The sequence below is a fragment of the Montipora capricornis genome, chromosome 7 (assembly GCF_036669925.1).
Source record: "Montipora capricornis isolate CH-2021 chromosome 7, ASM3666992v2, whole genome shotgun sequence".
Lineage (NCBI taxonomy): Eukaryota > Metazoa > Cnidaria > Anthozoa > Scleractinia > Acroporidae > Montipora > Montipora capricornis.
The window spans coordinates 10575991-10590990 of NC_090889.1; the positions used below are offsets into that span (position 1 = coordinate 10575991).

Genomic DNA, 15000 nt, shown 5'->3' on the forward strand with positions numbered 1-15000 from the left:
AAAATGGCGTCCGAGTGCCATTGTAGCAATGAGGATACTTATCAAAACAGTGTCAGTTTAATGAATATCGTATGGAAATACCCCGCCAAATATACCTGAAGTAAACTTTCTTGATCACAAAGAGCCAGTTTCTACAGTATAATTTGATACTGGCTATGCTGCAGCCGTTGCTGCTCCTCGAAAACGCATCGGACCCAGAAAGTGGTGACGTCTCTTGACATTTCCAATCTGTCTTCCTCTTCGCAACAACTCCAACATAAGAAGCTGAACATGACGCAAAACCTAATTATGCCTTTATTTTTGCGCCTTTTTCTTACGATGACTCGAGGTCAAGTGGCGTAAAGCAATCACGCATATATGGAAAACAGGATCGCAAACGCAAACGCAAAAAGCGGCAGTGTTTGCGATCGATCTAGCAAATGCAAACTGTTTGCATGCGACTGTTTGCGACGTTGTTACGTGTATATGGAAAGAGGTCACGTACTTGTTTAGAAATTGAATCCAAATATAATTTATTTTAAATTAAAGAAAAGAAAGATAATATGGAACTACTTATCTCGTTTACTAGGAATGGTGAATCTCGCATACAAGGAGAAAAAACTTGCTCGCGATCACTGTGGCCGCCGAATATTAATTGACTCCGAAAACCATTCAAACGCAAGGATTGTTGTTTGAAAATATTTTAAAAAAATCTTATATAAGGGCAAGCCTGTCCTTCCGAATTTCCTTCATACCTAATTTATTTTAGCGCATTTCCTTGGTTTTGTGCTTCATGCGTAGAATGGCGCTTTCAGGTTAAAATTTCAATCGCAAACAGCTCTAATCAAAGGAAAATCCTTTCCACAGGCTTTCAAACGAGCAGTTTAGTCTTCTGTACGGTTTATTTCTTAATTTACTTTATTCCGCGTTTTTCGTACTCCAGTGCATTTGTGAGTTGCAAAGTTTTGGCAACGGTTCTGTGAGAACTGACCTCAAGGCCACGAAAACTTTGCCTTCGTGAGAAAAATACGGGAAGCCGTACACTCCAGCATATTTGCGCCACTGTTGCGAGGATGGATATGACAATATGAGAATATTTTCTAAAAGCACGATTTGTGTTTGCAAATGTGGAATTTTTTTCGTGATAGTTTTTACAAATGAATGTAACTACGCATGACGAGACTGGCCTGTGAAAATTTAGATTTGGCTGGTGAAATGATACCTGATCGATACTAGCCTCTAGGATAGTGAGCTATAAAGTTAGTCTCGAGCGAAATTATTTCGCTTGAGATGGTAAAGCAGTGCTTTGCTCATCCTCAACATTGCTCCTATTTAATCTGCAAACGCGATGAATAGCGTGAAAGTGTATTTTTTGAGGATCCATTTTGAGTTCTTTCAGGACCTCCATGAGTTTCAGAATGCATTCTTCATTTGATTCTTCCTTCCCTTCAGGAATGTTACAAAACCGTAAATTTTCTCTTCCAGAGTAGTCTTTGGTAACCACATCTTTCAGCGTCTTCATCTCTTCTTCAATCTTCTTGTTACTGGAGACTAGGCTATCAATCTGAGCTTCGCGATTTTGTTCTTTCCATCCATTCCATTCTGATTGAACATTTTCAATAGAGATCTCCACATCAATATTCTGCTTCATGGCACGTACATACTCTGAGTTCATGTTTCAAGACTTCCAGATCAGACTCCATCTTGTAGAAACCTGACTCAATCCTATTTTGAATTTTCCTCAGTGCATCCAGAATATTAGCGTCCTGTTCAGTGTCTGTTGAGGACGATTCACGTGGTCGTTTCTCTTTCGGTTTCTTCCTTGACATAATTGGTAAGCAGTAGAAAGGATAGGTTCAAACTCGTAGTGAAAACCAAGAGAATATGATTAAGCAGCTCTAGAAAGCAAAACAAACCATTGCTCGTAGGGAATTTGCGCGACAAATTGCCACTGAAAACAGCGCTCTCACAAAAGACATCTTTCCGCCATGCTGGTGGAGCCCAGTCCTCATTCAAGCTTAAGCCTCATTGTCATAGCTTTTACATTTGGGAAATTTTGGAGAAGACCCCCCTCTCCCTTTCCCTGATCCCAGGGAACATGATTGCATTAATATACGTTTTTGTGTCATTTATTATTCGCATAACCAATTTTCTTTTATTTCTTATATAACTTTTACTTTTTTTGCGGCTTTCATGGGTATTACATGAATTACTAGGTTGTCACGGCAACAAGTACCCTTTCTCTTGGTATCCACATGCCTTGCAAGACAGTTGTGTTTGCCGGAGACTCTCCTTTCTTAAACTCACTAATGTACAGACAGGTGAGTGATGTAGTAAGGCCTTAGGTCCTTTCAAAATTAGCAGATTTTGGAAAAGTAAAAACATTTAGATGTATGACCACGTCGACAACAACGAACCATCCAACTTAAGCATATTCCTGCATGGGCACTGTATTTTGAACGACGATTAACGTAAGACAGAATTCCTCCTTTTGACATCTCTTGAATACTGGCCCTCTTCGCTAACGTTCTATTTAAGTTACATTTGCCTTGTCCCTTTCTGAATAATGTTCTTCCAATCATCTTTAATTTTGCCAGCGTCATACACCTTTCCTGGTAGATCTGAATGGCTGAGAAAAGCGTTCTCACCAAGGGTTTCTTAAGCCTCTTAAAACAAACGTCGGTTAATGATTTCTGTACTCCTTTCACGCACACAAGATTATTTTGCGAAAATATAGCCACTATCAACGCGACTTTCAACCAGGCGCTTGAAGATAGGTAGGAAATGCTGTTTTCGAGTACAAATTTGATAATCCTTTGTTAATCCCTCTTTACACTTGAACTTTTAGATGTCTGGCAGAGCGGGACGCAGGGGATTTGATCCAGTGGGTAATGTTGTGTTTTTTGGAGTTCCTTATCAGAAGATCCAACGCCTCATTACGGCTAATATCCCAAAGCTTGTCGGGAACTTTCCGATAAATGTATCTCTCGTACTTCGCCTGCTTCTGATGACGTCTAAGGGTGAAGACAAGAGGGATGCATTCACCAAGGTTGGTACAGGGTCTGCATGTAGTATATAGTAAATGTGACAACGAAACATCCAATGAAATAAAATTTGTTAGTTCATAGTTAAATGAGATCCTGGAGGTGAAACCCTGCCAGTGATATCTTCAATCCTACGTTTTGACGTTCGCATTACAGCCGACTAGGGACCTTAAGCAACAACAACGGTGACGTGAACGAAACTATAACTTCGTTTCATTTGTGCAACTTCTTCATTATTTCAACGCATCGAACTTGTACAAAAAAACCGAACTGCTTAGGAACCAAATAGGTTTGGTAAGAAAGAGTGACAAAGTTAACGTCGAGTACTCAAGTTCCCCACAAAACCTTCACATTTTTATTTTGCAGAGGAGGCCAAAGAAATGTACCAAAATTTAAAACACATTCATTGAATCTTTTGTTTTGTGTCGTTGCTGTCGCCGTCGTCATCCCTTAAGTTGCTGATTAACTAACAGGAAAGTTGCCATTGATCACTTGCTTTACCACATTCCAAAATCTACATTGTGGATTGCACACTGTCAGAGACCCAAAATTCCAACAAAAATATATAACAAAGAAGTTTGGCTGACTTCATAATCATTCCCTTTTATGGATTATGATTAGACACAGAATAGGAAGGGGAAATAAGTGATCATACAGGAAAACCAAGATCATAACTAAATGTTTTTTTTTTAATTGTTGTTTCATGTAGTCTCTAACGCTGCTCTCTCATCCGTTTATCTGCCGAAAGCACCCAAAGATGGAAGGTCAGATTAAGAAACATTTTCTTTTCAGCGTCGAACTTCTTGCCAGATTGGTAAGTGACAAAACAAAACAAACTTTGATCTAAATAAAAGACCATTATGTAAACGGGCTTTACCTTGATAAGGACTTCTATCAAATACATTGCTATTTACAATTTTTCTGAAATGTGTGCTATGGTTGTGCGCTGAATAACGTTACTTCTGTAGATGAAGACTCGTTGGCTGAGGTGGTGAAGGTAAGACTTTGTAATGCATTTTAACCCACTAAGGTGACATACTGGTTTCCAGCACTTTCGAACACATAAGCTTTGACGGATCAATACTATCAGTATTTATTAGTTTGGGGCTACATTTTAATTTATTTTTCAGAGCCTGATAAACAAAGACACTGGGGTTCCTCAAGAGATGGCTGGACTCGCCACACATCTTCATTACCATGAGCCATCTAACTTTGTCCTGATCAGCTTTTTGCAGCGTGGTCTCTTTCATAAGCTGTGTAAACCGGGAAAAAAAGGTGAGAGTGCTATGCTGAATTTAGTGCTGTTAGACGAGTACGAATATACCGCGATCTTTTTGTTTTTTAATGCAGAAAGGCTCAGAAGCCGTTCAACTCGCCATTTTCAGTCGATCGTCCCGTGCCATAAATAATAAACGCTTTTACAATTTTTCGGTCACCAGGTAAGGATTCCTGAACAAAGCAATATATTTTTAAAATATATCAGCTAACACAAGCCGAAATATTGATCACGCAAATTATAGTACCAGGCAAAAGGATGAAAAATTATTGTTGCTTACAACAGGTAAGAAAGCAAATTCATTAACATGAGCTCCTGATGTGATGTTACGTAAAGCATTTTCTGTGAACTTCAGTGTACAGATAAGTTATCCATATATTACATTTTTCAGAATTTAATAGAAACGTTTTTGCAATACAGGTTAGTGAATTAATTAATTACTCAAGCATGACTCAAAAGTTCAGGTTTAAAAGAAAAATGCTCAATAACTTAACAAAGTTTTAAAACTTTCGAAAAGTTCTATTTATTCTCATTGTGCAGTCTCAGATCTAGCAAAGATTATTTGTGTAATTTCTGTTGATTTATAACAAATTTCTCTAAATGAAAAAAAAACAACAACAACAACAAAACAAAACAAGCGGAACAACCAACGAAGCAAAACTGGAAATCAGAACTTAACCATGGCAGCCTTTTTTTCCCTAAAAATAGTATAAAGAGGTTGCAATGTTTTTTTCCCACAAAAAAACAACAAGGAAAGTCTCGATGCTGAGTTACTCAAGTAAATAAGTAATTTCCAGCGTACAAAATAGCGCAATCTTTCCGCCTGTGGGTTGCCAATCACAGTGCTGGATTTGGTTCCTAAGGCAGCCGCGCGATGTTGAAACAGCGATACTGCACACTAAAACATCTAATAAGTTATATATATTTGTCTGAATCCCTATTCTTGTGGATATGGAATCCTGTCACAAGGGCATAAGATAGGTATATATTTTTTCTTTGCAATTCTTAGTGACTGTGCTGAATTCTTATACGGGACCTTATACATATTTCTACGTCATTCATATTTTCTGTAATTGACTCTTTATGCCGACTGTATTATGGGCTTGCGTCAAACTGATCTTGTATATAAGAGTCTCGAATTTCTTAGTCCACAGCATTGGATACTTAAATTTATTTATTTACTTATTTATACAGGTAAATTTCCTGAAGATGTAATGCGAACAATGGTGCTTGTTCTTAGCCACTTGTTTGGTAGAGTATATCTCCACGCTAATTACAAGCGAAGAATCCATTTGTGCCCGACCTCAAAGGTATGACTCTCTATGTGCTGCTAGAATAAAGCAGCAGTTGTAGGAGCTCGAATACTCCTACGAAGTACCCGGTTTTGTATTTTTTTAATATATAAGTCAAAACAGTATTCAGCGGACAGACGTCTCTTCTGAATATAAACAAGAATAGGCATGAGTTTTTCTTTGCGCCCGCTGCTTCTCTTTTGATCAAACTCATCCAACTAGAAAACATGGACTTTTTCTAGCTCTAGCAATACGATGACCAAACGCTTTCTTTGAAAACCCCTTTGATCCAGAAGAGGAGCAAAATGCCGGCTGCGATAGCGCAATTCAGTGGTAAATTTCCTTTCGTGGGCTTAAGATTGACTCTCTGATTGGAATCGTTCTGTTTGTTCTTTCAACTTGAACTTGCAAAGGTTCTTTTGGAAGATCTGCCGCGAGAGTTTGCAGAAGCTCTTCGAAGTTACAACGAGCAGGTTACCAATGTCTTCAGACAGTACCTAACAACAGTGGCAGCAGAACATGAAAGGGAGCAAGCAGAGGAAAACAAGCTACCCCTATCGGGAATTGGTGAGACATTTCAACACTAGATCACGTGGTCCAGAGGGATTGTAGTTGATCGTAAAAGACACTTCTCGCCAAGCCAAAATGACATATTTTAAAATTGTGACCTTTTTTCTGCTTCCTTATCCTTCTTTACTAAAACTGGATCATTGAATAATGCAATTCTAGGGATATGATTGGCTAAGCGGCTATGGTATATAAACTTTTAAACAATGACCGAGAAAAAAAGAGACCATTAAATTGTCCTTAACCTGCGATCAGGCCCATTTTTAGCTTCGCCCATATGTTCTCTTATGTCGTCGCTCGCTAAAATTGGGCCTGACCAAAAGTCTCTCAAGAATTCCGGACGGTCGGCCAAATTTTGGCCGATCAAACTCGTGATCTGATTGGCTGGTGAAACGCCGGAAGTGAAAATGCCATCGTGATTGCGCGGACCTCTCGCGAAGTCCTCGAGACTAATCCGCCATAACGGAAAAATTTGCTGCCTTTTGTTCTTACAATGACGTGGACAGTACAACTTGATTTTATTTGTATAAATGGAGACAAGCCATCTGAAACATCTCATAACTTGTCCAGAATTGGGCTTGAGTATCTGGAAAGAGTGAAATTAGCGATTCCGTTGTCGAGCTCTGTGGCCATGTGGTTGAAAGTACTTTGGCACAAACGTCCCTGATGTTTTGAAAGCTAAATAGCTGGTTCTTTCAAATGGCAATGAAAGCCGATGCATATTGGTTTCCTGGATGAGACCAAGGACATATATATCAACAGGAGGAGATGCTGATAAAATCGCAAGTTACGCGAATGCATGTTTTGAATGACTGTGTATCAAACGGCTTTATTTACTTACTGTACATGACACGGTTTGTTTGCACAATTTGGAGTCAAGATTGCTTCATAATATTTCCAGTTGATTTAACTTAAAAATCGCACTCCGGAAACTAAAATGGCATGTTTCCAGAGAGACCAGTTGTACAAAAATAAAAGAAACTTTGCGAGTCCATCTTACTGTTCGTACTCCATAAAACAATAAACGGCCAACCTTATCATGATTTTACTGCGCGCAATTCTAGAAATACACTGCAACTGAAGATATTACCCGAAAAAATCACAAATGAAACCTTCGTGTATTTCTCTTTTTTTTCCGTTAAAAATTCTATTGCCAAACCGTCCAACGACAAAATGCTTGGTTATCTCAATTACAAATTAAGATGTCAAGCTTAAAAGATTGGATATTCAGTGAAGTTCCGAGGAAGAATTACACCGGCCTTTGCCGCAATATAGTCGTCGAAAAGGTACAGAAACTAACATTCCTCATGCTTTAAATGTGTTTTTCTCAAATTAAAGCCAACGGTAAGTTTCGAATTCGTTTATAATATCCCTCCCACGGTAAATAACTCTGGTCAAAAAAAAAAAAAAAATAGCGTGAATTTGCCGTCCACGCGTGTAATGGAAGTAAATTTGATTGGCCGATGAAGGACATGTCAATCAATCAAAAAAAGTGGGCGGAAGAAATCCCGAAGAGGAATTTGGTCAGGCTCTATTTTTCGTTTCGCCAACTCCACATTACGTACCACGCGAAACTAAATTAGAGCCTGATAGCAGGATAAATTGTCCTTTAATTGCTCTTGCAAAGCGAAATCGCAACATCTTGCAATATATAAATGTAAGTAAATGTCTTTATTTCGTCCGTTAAACTACATGTACAAAATGTACAGAAGTGAAGCATACAAATCATGAAAAAAAAAAACACAGATGATTTACAATAGGGAAGATATCTGTTTACAAACATTGCTTTTGTTATTCAAATATGCCAACCACAGGAACAAAAGACCCTTGTTTCGACAGCCAATCAGGCTCTGGTTGACGCATTAATGAGAATAGGTGACGTCAACGATATCTTCCCTACTGTCATAAAACCATATATTTCTGATCCCTTTCCATAAAACACTTATTCCACTCGACCTTGTTGGATATGAGATCATAATATAGCCAACTCAGCGTTAGGCGCCTAGTTGCCTTTCTATCATCTCATACCCATGTCTGCGCTCGTGGAATAATTGAAAGGCATTCCTTGACCCTGTCTCGTTCGAGCAGTTTCCACTGCTTTGTTAACCACAATCCTAAAAAGTGACTTCACAAATAATTGAATCTTTGAAATTATAAAAACATGTTCTGAAAGAGCACGTTTGGAACTGAGACTAAATTAGAAGGATTTGAATGTTGTCATCAGAGCATAACAATGGTAATTTTCAACCCAAAATTGCAATAACATGCTGATATTTGGTATTTAATCATTTTCTCTCATGCTATTTCAGAACATCTTTGCTCGGTAAATTGCATTATGTCATAAATTTAGTTTTGTGAAGGCATCACTTTAGCGCTCTGTTAATTACAGTCAAAAAAACACTCACTGCTGAATCGATAATCGTTTCCCGTGGGGTAACGTCGAGAAAAAACGTGCTCTTCACTGAGGCAATCTTACTTAACCTTGCGAGCTCACAGTACGTACTTTGACGCTTGTTACATGCAGGTAAAGATGGTGGAAACCGTACCGAGAGCTTATCGAACACCGAAACAAGACATGAATGCAAAAGACAGAGCAGTTCACAAAGATTTCATTTTGAAAACCTGGCTATATTGTACTAAACTGAGGCGTTTTAGAATGAATAAGTTATGATGTGTCTTGTACGAACAAATTGAATTCCCCTGGCCATGTAACTAAATTACACTGCTATCCAGCAGGACATGGAAAGAAATTAGCCATTGCTAGTTGTAAAATTACAACTCTACCCGCTCTCTTAATCGATTGGAAGAGAGTTTGTTTACTGACACCCTTATCAGAACCACGGGATGAGTGAAAATACCACAAACTTTAGTCTCTCTGATTAATTTTCTGAAGTGATATCCATACTTTTTTTTTAATATAAATTTTAGCCTTAAATTACTCAACAGCTTTAGTTGAGGTCGACGTAGAATGAACGCACTCCTAATACAGATTGGAGTCGAGATTATATGGGACAAAATGTTGATTAAATGATTGGATCTTTGGACGCGTATCTGGTGTCCCCCACAGATTTTTAAGGGGGCAGATGACACCATTTCCCCGCAGCCCAGCCAAGGAACTTGAAGATTCTAGTAAGGAACATTTACCGTTTAACCTAATGCTGAGCGATTTATTGAATCATTTTCCGTAACAGAGTTTCCTGACCAGGCGAGTGTTAACGTCATTGATGAATTCGGCACCATTAAAAAACTGGGGCGATTTGCCAATGGGTACCTCTCTTGTTCGTCTTTCGCCGCCCTATCCGGGAATTCAGACTTACAATTGCATTCCGGGGAAGAAGATGAGGTAGAAGAAGAGTCAGAAGGAAGCGAAGAAGAAAGTGAAGAGGACGAAGAAGAATTTCAGCGTGAGCCAATCGATCATTTATTGAAGGTAGAACATTATATTTTACTCTTGAACAATTACGTTTTCTTATTATAAGAAACTAATGTTTGTCTTGGTATACATATCCAAATTAGAAGTGAAATATATGAAATTCGTTTCGAGAATTTAACTTGACATACAGAAAATGCTGGATCCAGCCATGCGTAGACAGGAATGCCGAATTCCGTTCACATTGCCACTTCGACTCATAAGGAAAGGATCAGCATTTGGAAACAACAAACAACAATCTCAGGAATTATCCACCAATTTATCAGTCACGAAAACTATTACTGAAAGAAAAAAATCGCATTAACTTCATGAACAGTTTAGCAGTACATTTTGTGCTTCCCGAGATACTCGGCCCGGGTCTCCCAGGAGTGTTGCCAATATTTTTACACGCTTAAAAACTCTGCTTAGCTTTTCAAATACATTTCCAAAAAGAAAATATGGGGTAGCCTTGCGTTCTTCTCAGATAATGAAACTTCAATCTAAGGAAAAAAAATGCCACAGATTGTGCTGTATTTTGGCCCTTTTCAAATGATATGCCTGGCTACCTCCACTTTCTTTTTGAGATATAATAGCCTTTGCTAAGATCTGGTTGTCCTGCACAGAAATAAGCCGTTTGAAAATAATACTTCTGTATTAGTGGGAACCGTTGATAATTTCCTAGAATGACGTAGTTAGCTCTTTGGAAAACAGAAGCCGACATAGCCAATAGCGACTAGTTGGAAAAAAATAGTTCCAAGCCCCATCTCTAAGAACAAGACGTTATCAATACTTTCACCAGGTAATTCGTCAAGATGTGTACACAGACATGGACGTAGTTCCCATCCTTCGTGTGGAGCGTATTCGACGCTTGAATGCTTACGCCTTGGACTTCTTCAAGCATGGATCCGCTACAGTAATTGAGAGAGAAAACAGGTTTGGGAAATATACTGTTTTAAAGAACTCTACCAAGCACTACGGGCTTTTGTGAAATTGTGTCCTGAAATTATGCATAAGTTCACATGAAAATTGTGCCAGTACTAGCAAAAGCGCCAGCACTGTGCTACGTAGTTTCTTTCTTCAAGTTTTATATACGTGCAGCGACAATGCGACATTTTGATCAGCACGCCCTGAACAGCAGGATTACTACTTAATCTAAGTCTCAGAGGCTGATATAATTTGTGCTTTCCCGTAATGACCTGTTTCTACCTTTTACGCCGCAAAATGTAATACTGATTCAAAATAAAGCAACACTGACGCAAAATATATACCTCTTACTAACCGAGTTCGAAGTCCGTACTGTAAGTTACGGACCGAGTTTTTTCCCGTTGATTTATGGCCCAAGCGCGAAGCGCTTGGGCCATAAATCAATGGGAAAAAACGAGGATCCCTAACTTACAGTACGGACCGAGAAAACGAGGCTAGTAAGATATTTATTATATCTCTGAGGTTAATCCGACGCGTGGGGAAGGTTCAACTGCCACAAAGATTGCCGTGCCAAAATTCTAAAAACTAAATCTTCTTGGCTGTTAAGTCTGAAATAGTTGCTTGCAAGATTCAAACAGTTTCAGTACAAGTTCATGCAACAGAAATGACATGAAAAAGTCGCTAGATAATGTTTTATCGAAATTTTAAATTTAGCGGGCTGTACAGCGGGGTACTGTAGAATACGGCCCACTAATTTAGCCAATTACAGCGCGCGTACTATCTGAGAGATATAATAAAATGAAATATGCAACGCAAATGTAAAAACTTTCTTAACGCATAGTGTAACAACGCAAACTGTAATACAAGTCGGTACGAGAACTCAAAAGTTCTAAATCCGTGGGGATCATCATTGGGCTGGTGCAGTTAGGGTGAAGAGATCAATCGTGGTACAACCAATGCGAATTTCACAATTTGTATTTTGTCAACTGCTCACTAGATAAGGTTTTTACAGGCGCCCAGACATTTGTCTCGTCCAGTAATGATGGTTGAAGGATGCTCACAGATTCCAGTTCCAGTTCCAGTTATCAGTGAATCCGCGGCTTCTACATGTTATTGAGAGATTCACCTGCACTTTCATCCGTTCAGCAGTAAGATGCTGAAGAAAATTCTGAACAGGATATGTCTTGCTAAATGTGCGCGTGGCCCCTTAGTATCAGGATTGTTTTAAATTTTGAAAACAACCTTCGAAGTTGTTGCGGCAAGCGACAACAACAATTTCATTTTATTTTATATATCAAGTGATTATGACGACAACTGTTAATGGCAATTGTTTATTGGCAAATGCTGTAAATGCGAAAGGTCTCTCAGCGAAAGCTCCATTGAGTCGTGATGTACTATTTCAAAATGCCATACATGTCAGTCCGGTGTTCTTAGATTTTGAGCCATTACACTATGAGTTAAAAAAAGGTGTCACATTTTGCGTAGAAAAGCTATTTCATTTTGGGTTAACTACTTTATTACATTTTGCAGCGGATCTTACTACATTTTGCGGCGTAGCAGCTGCTTGTAGTCGGCTTCTTGAGATTTTTTTGTATTCAGTTAACTGATGAAAGGCTAGAGTTAAAGACATTTGTGCTTGTTCCTGTGACGACATGCAGCGATTCATATATGTGTTATAAGCAATTCAGTGATTTTTCTTTTTTGAATGGATATGGCATTTACCAGTGTATGATGCACCTAAGTGGAAGCATTGTTTGTTTATATTTTTTTATGTTACTCTTTAGAATCCAATCAGGGGAGGTTTTCAATAAGCTGAAGGACTTTTGCCTAACCATCAAATCAATCAGGTATCCAATAAATGTTCACCGACTTACAGATTACTTGTTAATTTGGCGGTCTTAGGTTTGACTTCTGATACGAGCACTTGGATTTCCTTTTTACGAGATTGCCTGTCTCATTCCTTCACCAGGCTTAAAATATACCACCACATTTATTTCATTGTGCATATGCCACACATTGACATCCAGATCCTAGCAGTATGCAGGATGTTTTGTCCCATGAACCTAGTTTAATGTTCTTAGGCTCCCAGACATCTGCTGTAGCTTAGTGGTATTGCGTCCAAACTAGTTATCGGAAAGTCTTAGGTGAGAACGGATCGATATAAAGCCAGTTCTTAGATCATCAAGACATGGGAGGGACATTTATGTGTTTTGTTTTACAGCCATGTGACTTCTCTTTCAGGGGATACTTGTAGAATTATATACTGATAAAGTACTTTAGCCGCTCAGACCTTTGCCAGGTACGCCTTATAAGGACTATAAGTGGAGAGTCCTCTCCAAAGTGGTACCACTATAAGACTGGAAGTATATAAAAGTGTTGGAATTTCAAGAGGTGAAGTGTAGCAAAGGGCAGCAAAAGTTGTCATTTATGTTTTAGCACGGCATTTTCTTTTCAAGTAATTTTTTTTACCTCACTAAAAACAGGTCAACAGGTCAATCGTTGATTTTTTTCATCTACCGTACTTAAATGGTACAAGAAAAGAATTGCATAGACAATATTCCACGCAAAACTGTCGTGCAGAAAATCGATGCTGAGTTAAAATGGGTGTGCGGTGGATTTAAAATTAGACGTTTGAACTGGCCCTGTATATAAGGCTTTCCGGACTAGACAGTTCGCCTGGTGTCCACGTTCAGTCCAGTGGTTTAAGCTAAGTTCTTTTCAAGAAACAAATCAGTCATTTGTTCTTTGTTTGTTTTATGTTTTAGCTGTTCCTTGGAGGAGCTAGGACCAGAAAGCGACAACGTGGTGTGTGCCTTTAAGCAGCTGGCGGAAGAGTTCCAAGACAAATTCAATGACCAATTCCCTCGCTACAAATGAGCGTATTCGTTTGTAACTTGTTATTTTAAACTGGGAAAAGATAGAAAGTTCGAGAGAAACTAATTGGAAATATTGTTGTGACATGGAATTTCATCATTTAGTAATTTAGAGAGATGAGTCATTTCGCTTGCATGGCTTAAGAACTTGTGACCGTCATGTTAATCTTATTGTTGGAGGTCGAGGTTATCCTGCACAATGTTAGTCCAATGATGCAAGGTCTTAAGGTTAATCCGACACATTTTCTTGTTGGTTTATAAGTTTTTTCCTCTATTCAATGGATTGTTTTTGTTTCTTATCGATAGCTCTCAAATAGACAGGTTTCAAAGGTAATTGTTGCTGACCTTGGCTTGTGTGTGTGTTGATTTTGAACTGTCGTTCTTTCCAAGATTTTTATTTGATACTTGTATCATAGCGGAGCTCAACGCGCCCAAGGCGCGCGCGAGGAGCACCACGGGTAAGAAAATATGGTAACCCATCTGTGCGAGAGAATTTGGATTCTGACTACACTAACACTAGACTTCAATGTGAAAATAGTTTATTGTGGGCACGTCAGTCAGTCTGCTGAACAAAATGACCTTCGTTTGCCTGAATTGGTTACAAACTGGAAATCAGATAACACCGCCCGTGAACATTGACAAAATATACTGCATTACTGCAGGAATAAACTAAGAAACAGTGCCGAGCCAGATGCAAATAACCACTAAAAACCACCCTTTAGAAGTGGCCAAGAATATATGGAAACGTATTCCTCATCTAATGCAATAATGGCACCAGGCCCCAAGGAAAGGGTATACTACAATACACAAGGAAAAACAAGCAGACAGCGCATTTCAAAAGTTAAGCATAAAGTTAAAGAATCAGCGACTGACAAACGTAGAATGACGAAAAATTCCCGCCAAACTCCTAAATAGTCCTAACCTATCCCATTGCCACCTACGGTCATCTGCGTCGTGCCGTCAGAAAATTCAATTTCTGACTAAATCGTTCCCATGTCACTCGACCGTCAGAAATTACACTTTTGGTCACCGGCCGACCGATGTGGTTCGCTGAAGTTGATTGTGATTGGTAAATACACAATTGACCTGTCAGAATGAAATAAAAATGTGCAGGAGTTTTCTGACTCGCACATTGCAAGCCGCTTCTGAGATCCATAGACAAAAACAATTAGAATAACAGTGTTTCTCTTGTTTCTGTATTTGCTCAAGAAAAAAAGTATTACTTTCACAACAAACAATTATTCATTAAGCGACGGATATACCTGTGAATTTTTTCTCGCGATCGAAGTGCTTCAAATGTTACAAGAGGCAAAAACACATGCAATTCCTTTAGGGAACCACGTGACACAACAAAAGCTGACTGAAACAACCGAAAATCGGTCGGCGCTAACTAAAATACCAAATTTTGGCATTTTCAGGTTAATTCTGCTATATCCCGCTTTATTTGGGCGTCCTTCCGACTCATTCCGCTGTCAATCTGGCTCGTTCCGGTATATTCCATAACCATTCTTGTTCACTTCGTTTCGTTCGGGTGTTATTCCGCCGTATTCCGGCATATTCCGGTTTATTCTGGTATATTCCGTTTCGTTCCGTTCCAGTGTTTAGTAACGCCCTACTGACGCGAATCCTACTCTAG

At 38.9% G+C, this 15000-nt stretch overlaps 1 protein-coding gene across 4 annotated transcripts in view; it reads left to right on the forward strand.

The window, feature by feature from the left end:
* LOC138058169 (probable ATP-dependent RNA helicase DDX60) overlaps nt 1-13709 on the forward strand; it is a 73273-nt gene extending 59564 nt beyond the window's left edge. For 2 of the 4 annotated variants that reach the window (XM_068904064.1, XM_068904065.1), the window contains 10 exons: nt 2196-2300; nt 2828-3028; nt 3733-3837; nt 4154-4298; nt 5494-5609; nt 6005-6158; nt 9350-9588; nt 10367-10500; nt 12276-12338; nt 13257-13709. In XM_068904064.1, coding sequence (XP_068760165.1) covers nt 2196-2300; nt 2828-3028; nt 3733-3837; nt 4154-4298; nt 5494-5609; nt 6005-6158; nt 9350-9588; nt 10367-10500; nt 12276-12338; nt 13257-13368 — 1374 coding nt within the window. In that variant the 3' untranslated portion in view covers nt 13369-13709. Of the gene's footprint in view, nt 1-2195; nt 2301-2827; nt 3029-3732; nt 3838-4153; nt 4299-4373; nt 4463-5491; nt 5610-6004; nt 6159-9349; nt 9589-10366; nt 10501-12275; nt 12339-13256 lie in introns of those variants that run through there. The other 2 variants (XM_068904067.1, XM_068904066.1) reach the window with 2 other exon arrangements.
* The last annotated feature ends 1291 nt before the right edge of the window (nt 13710-15000 follow it).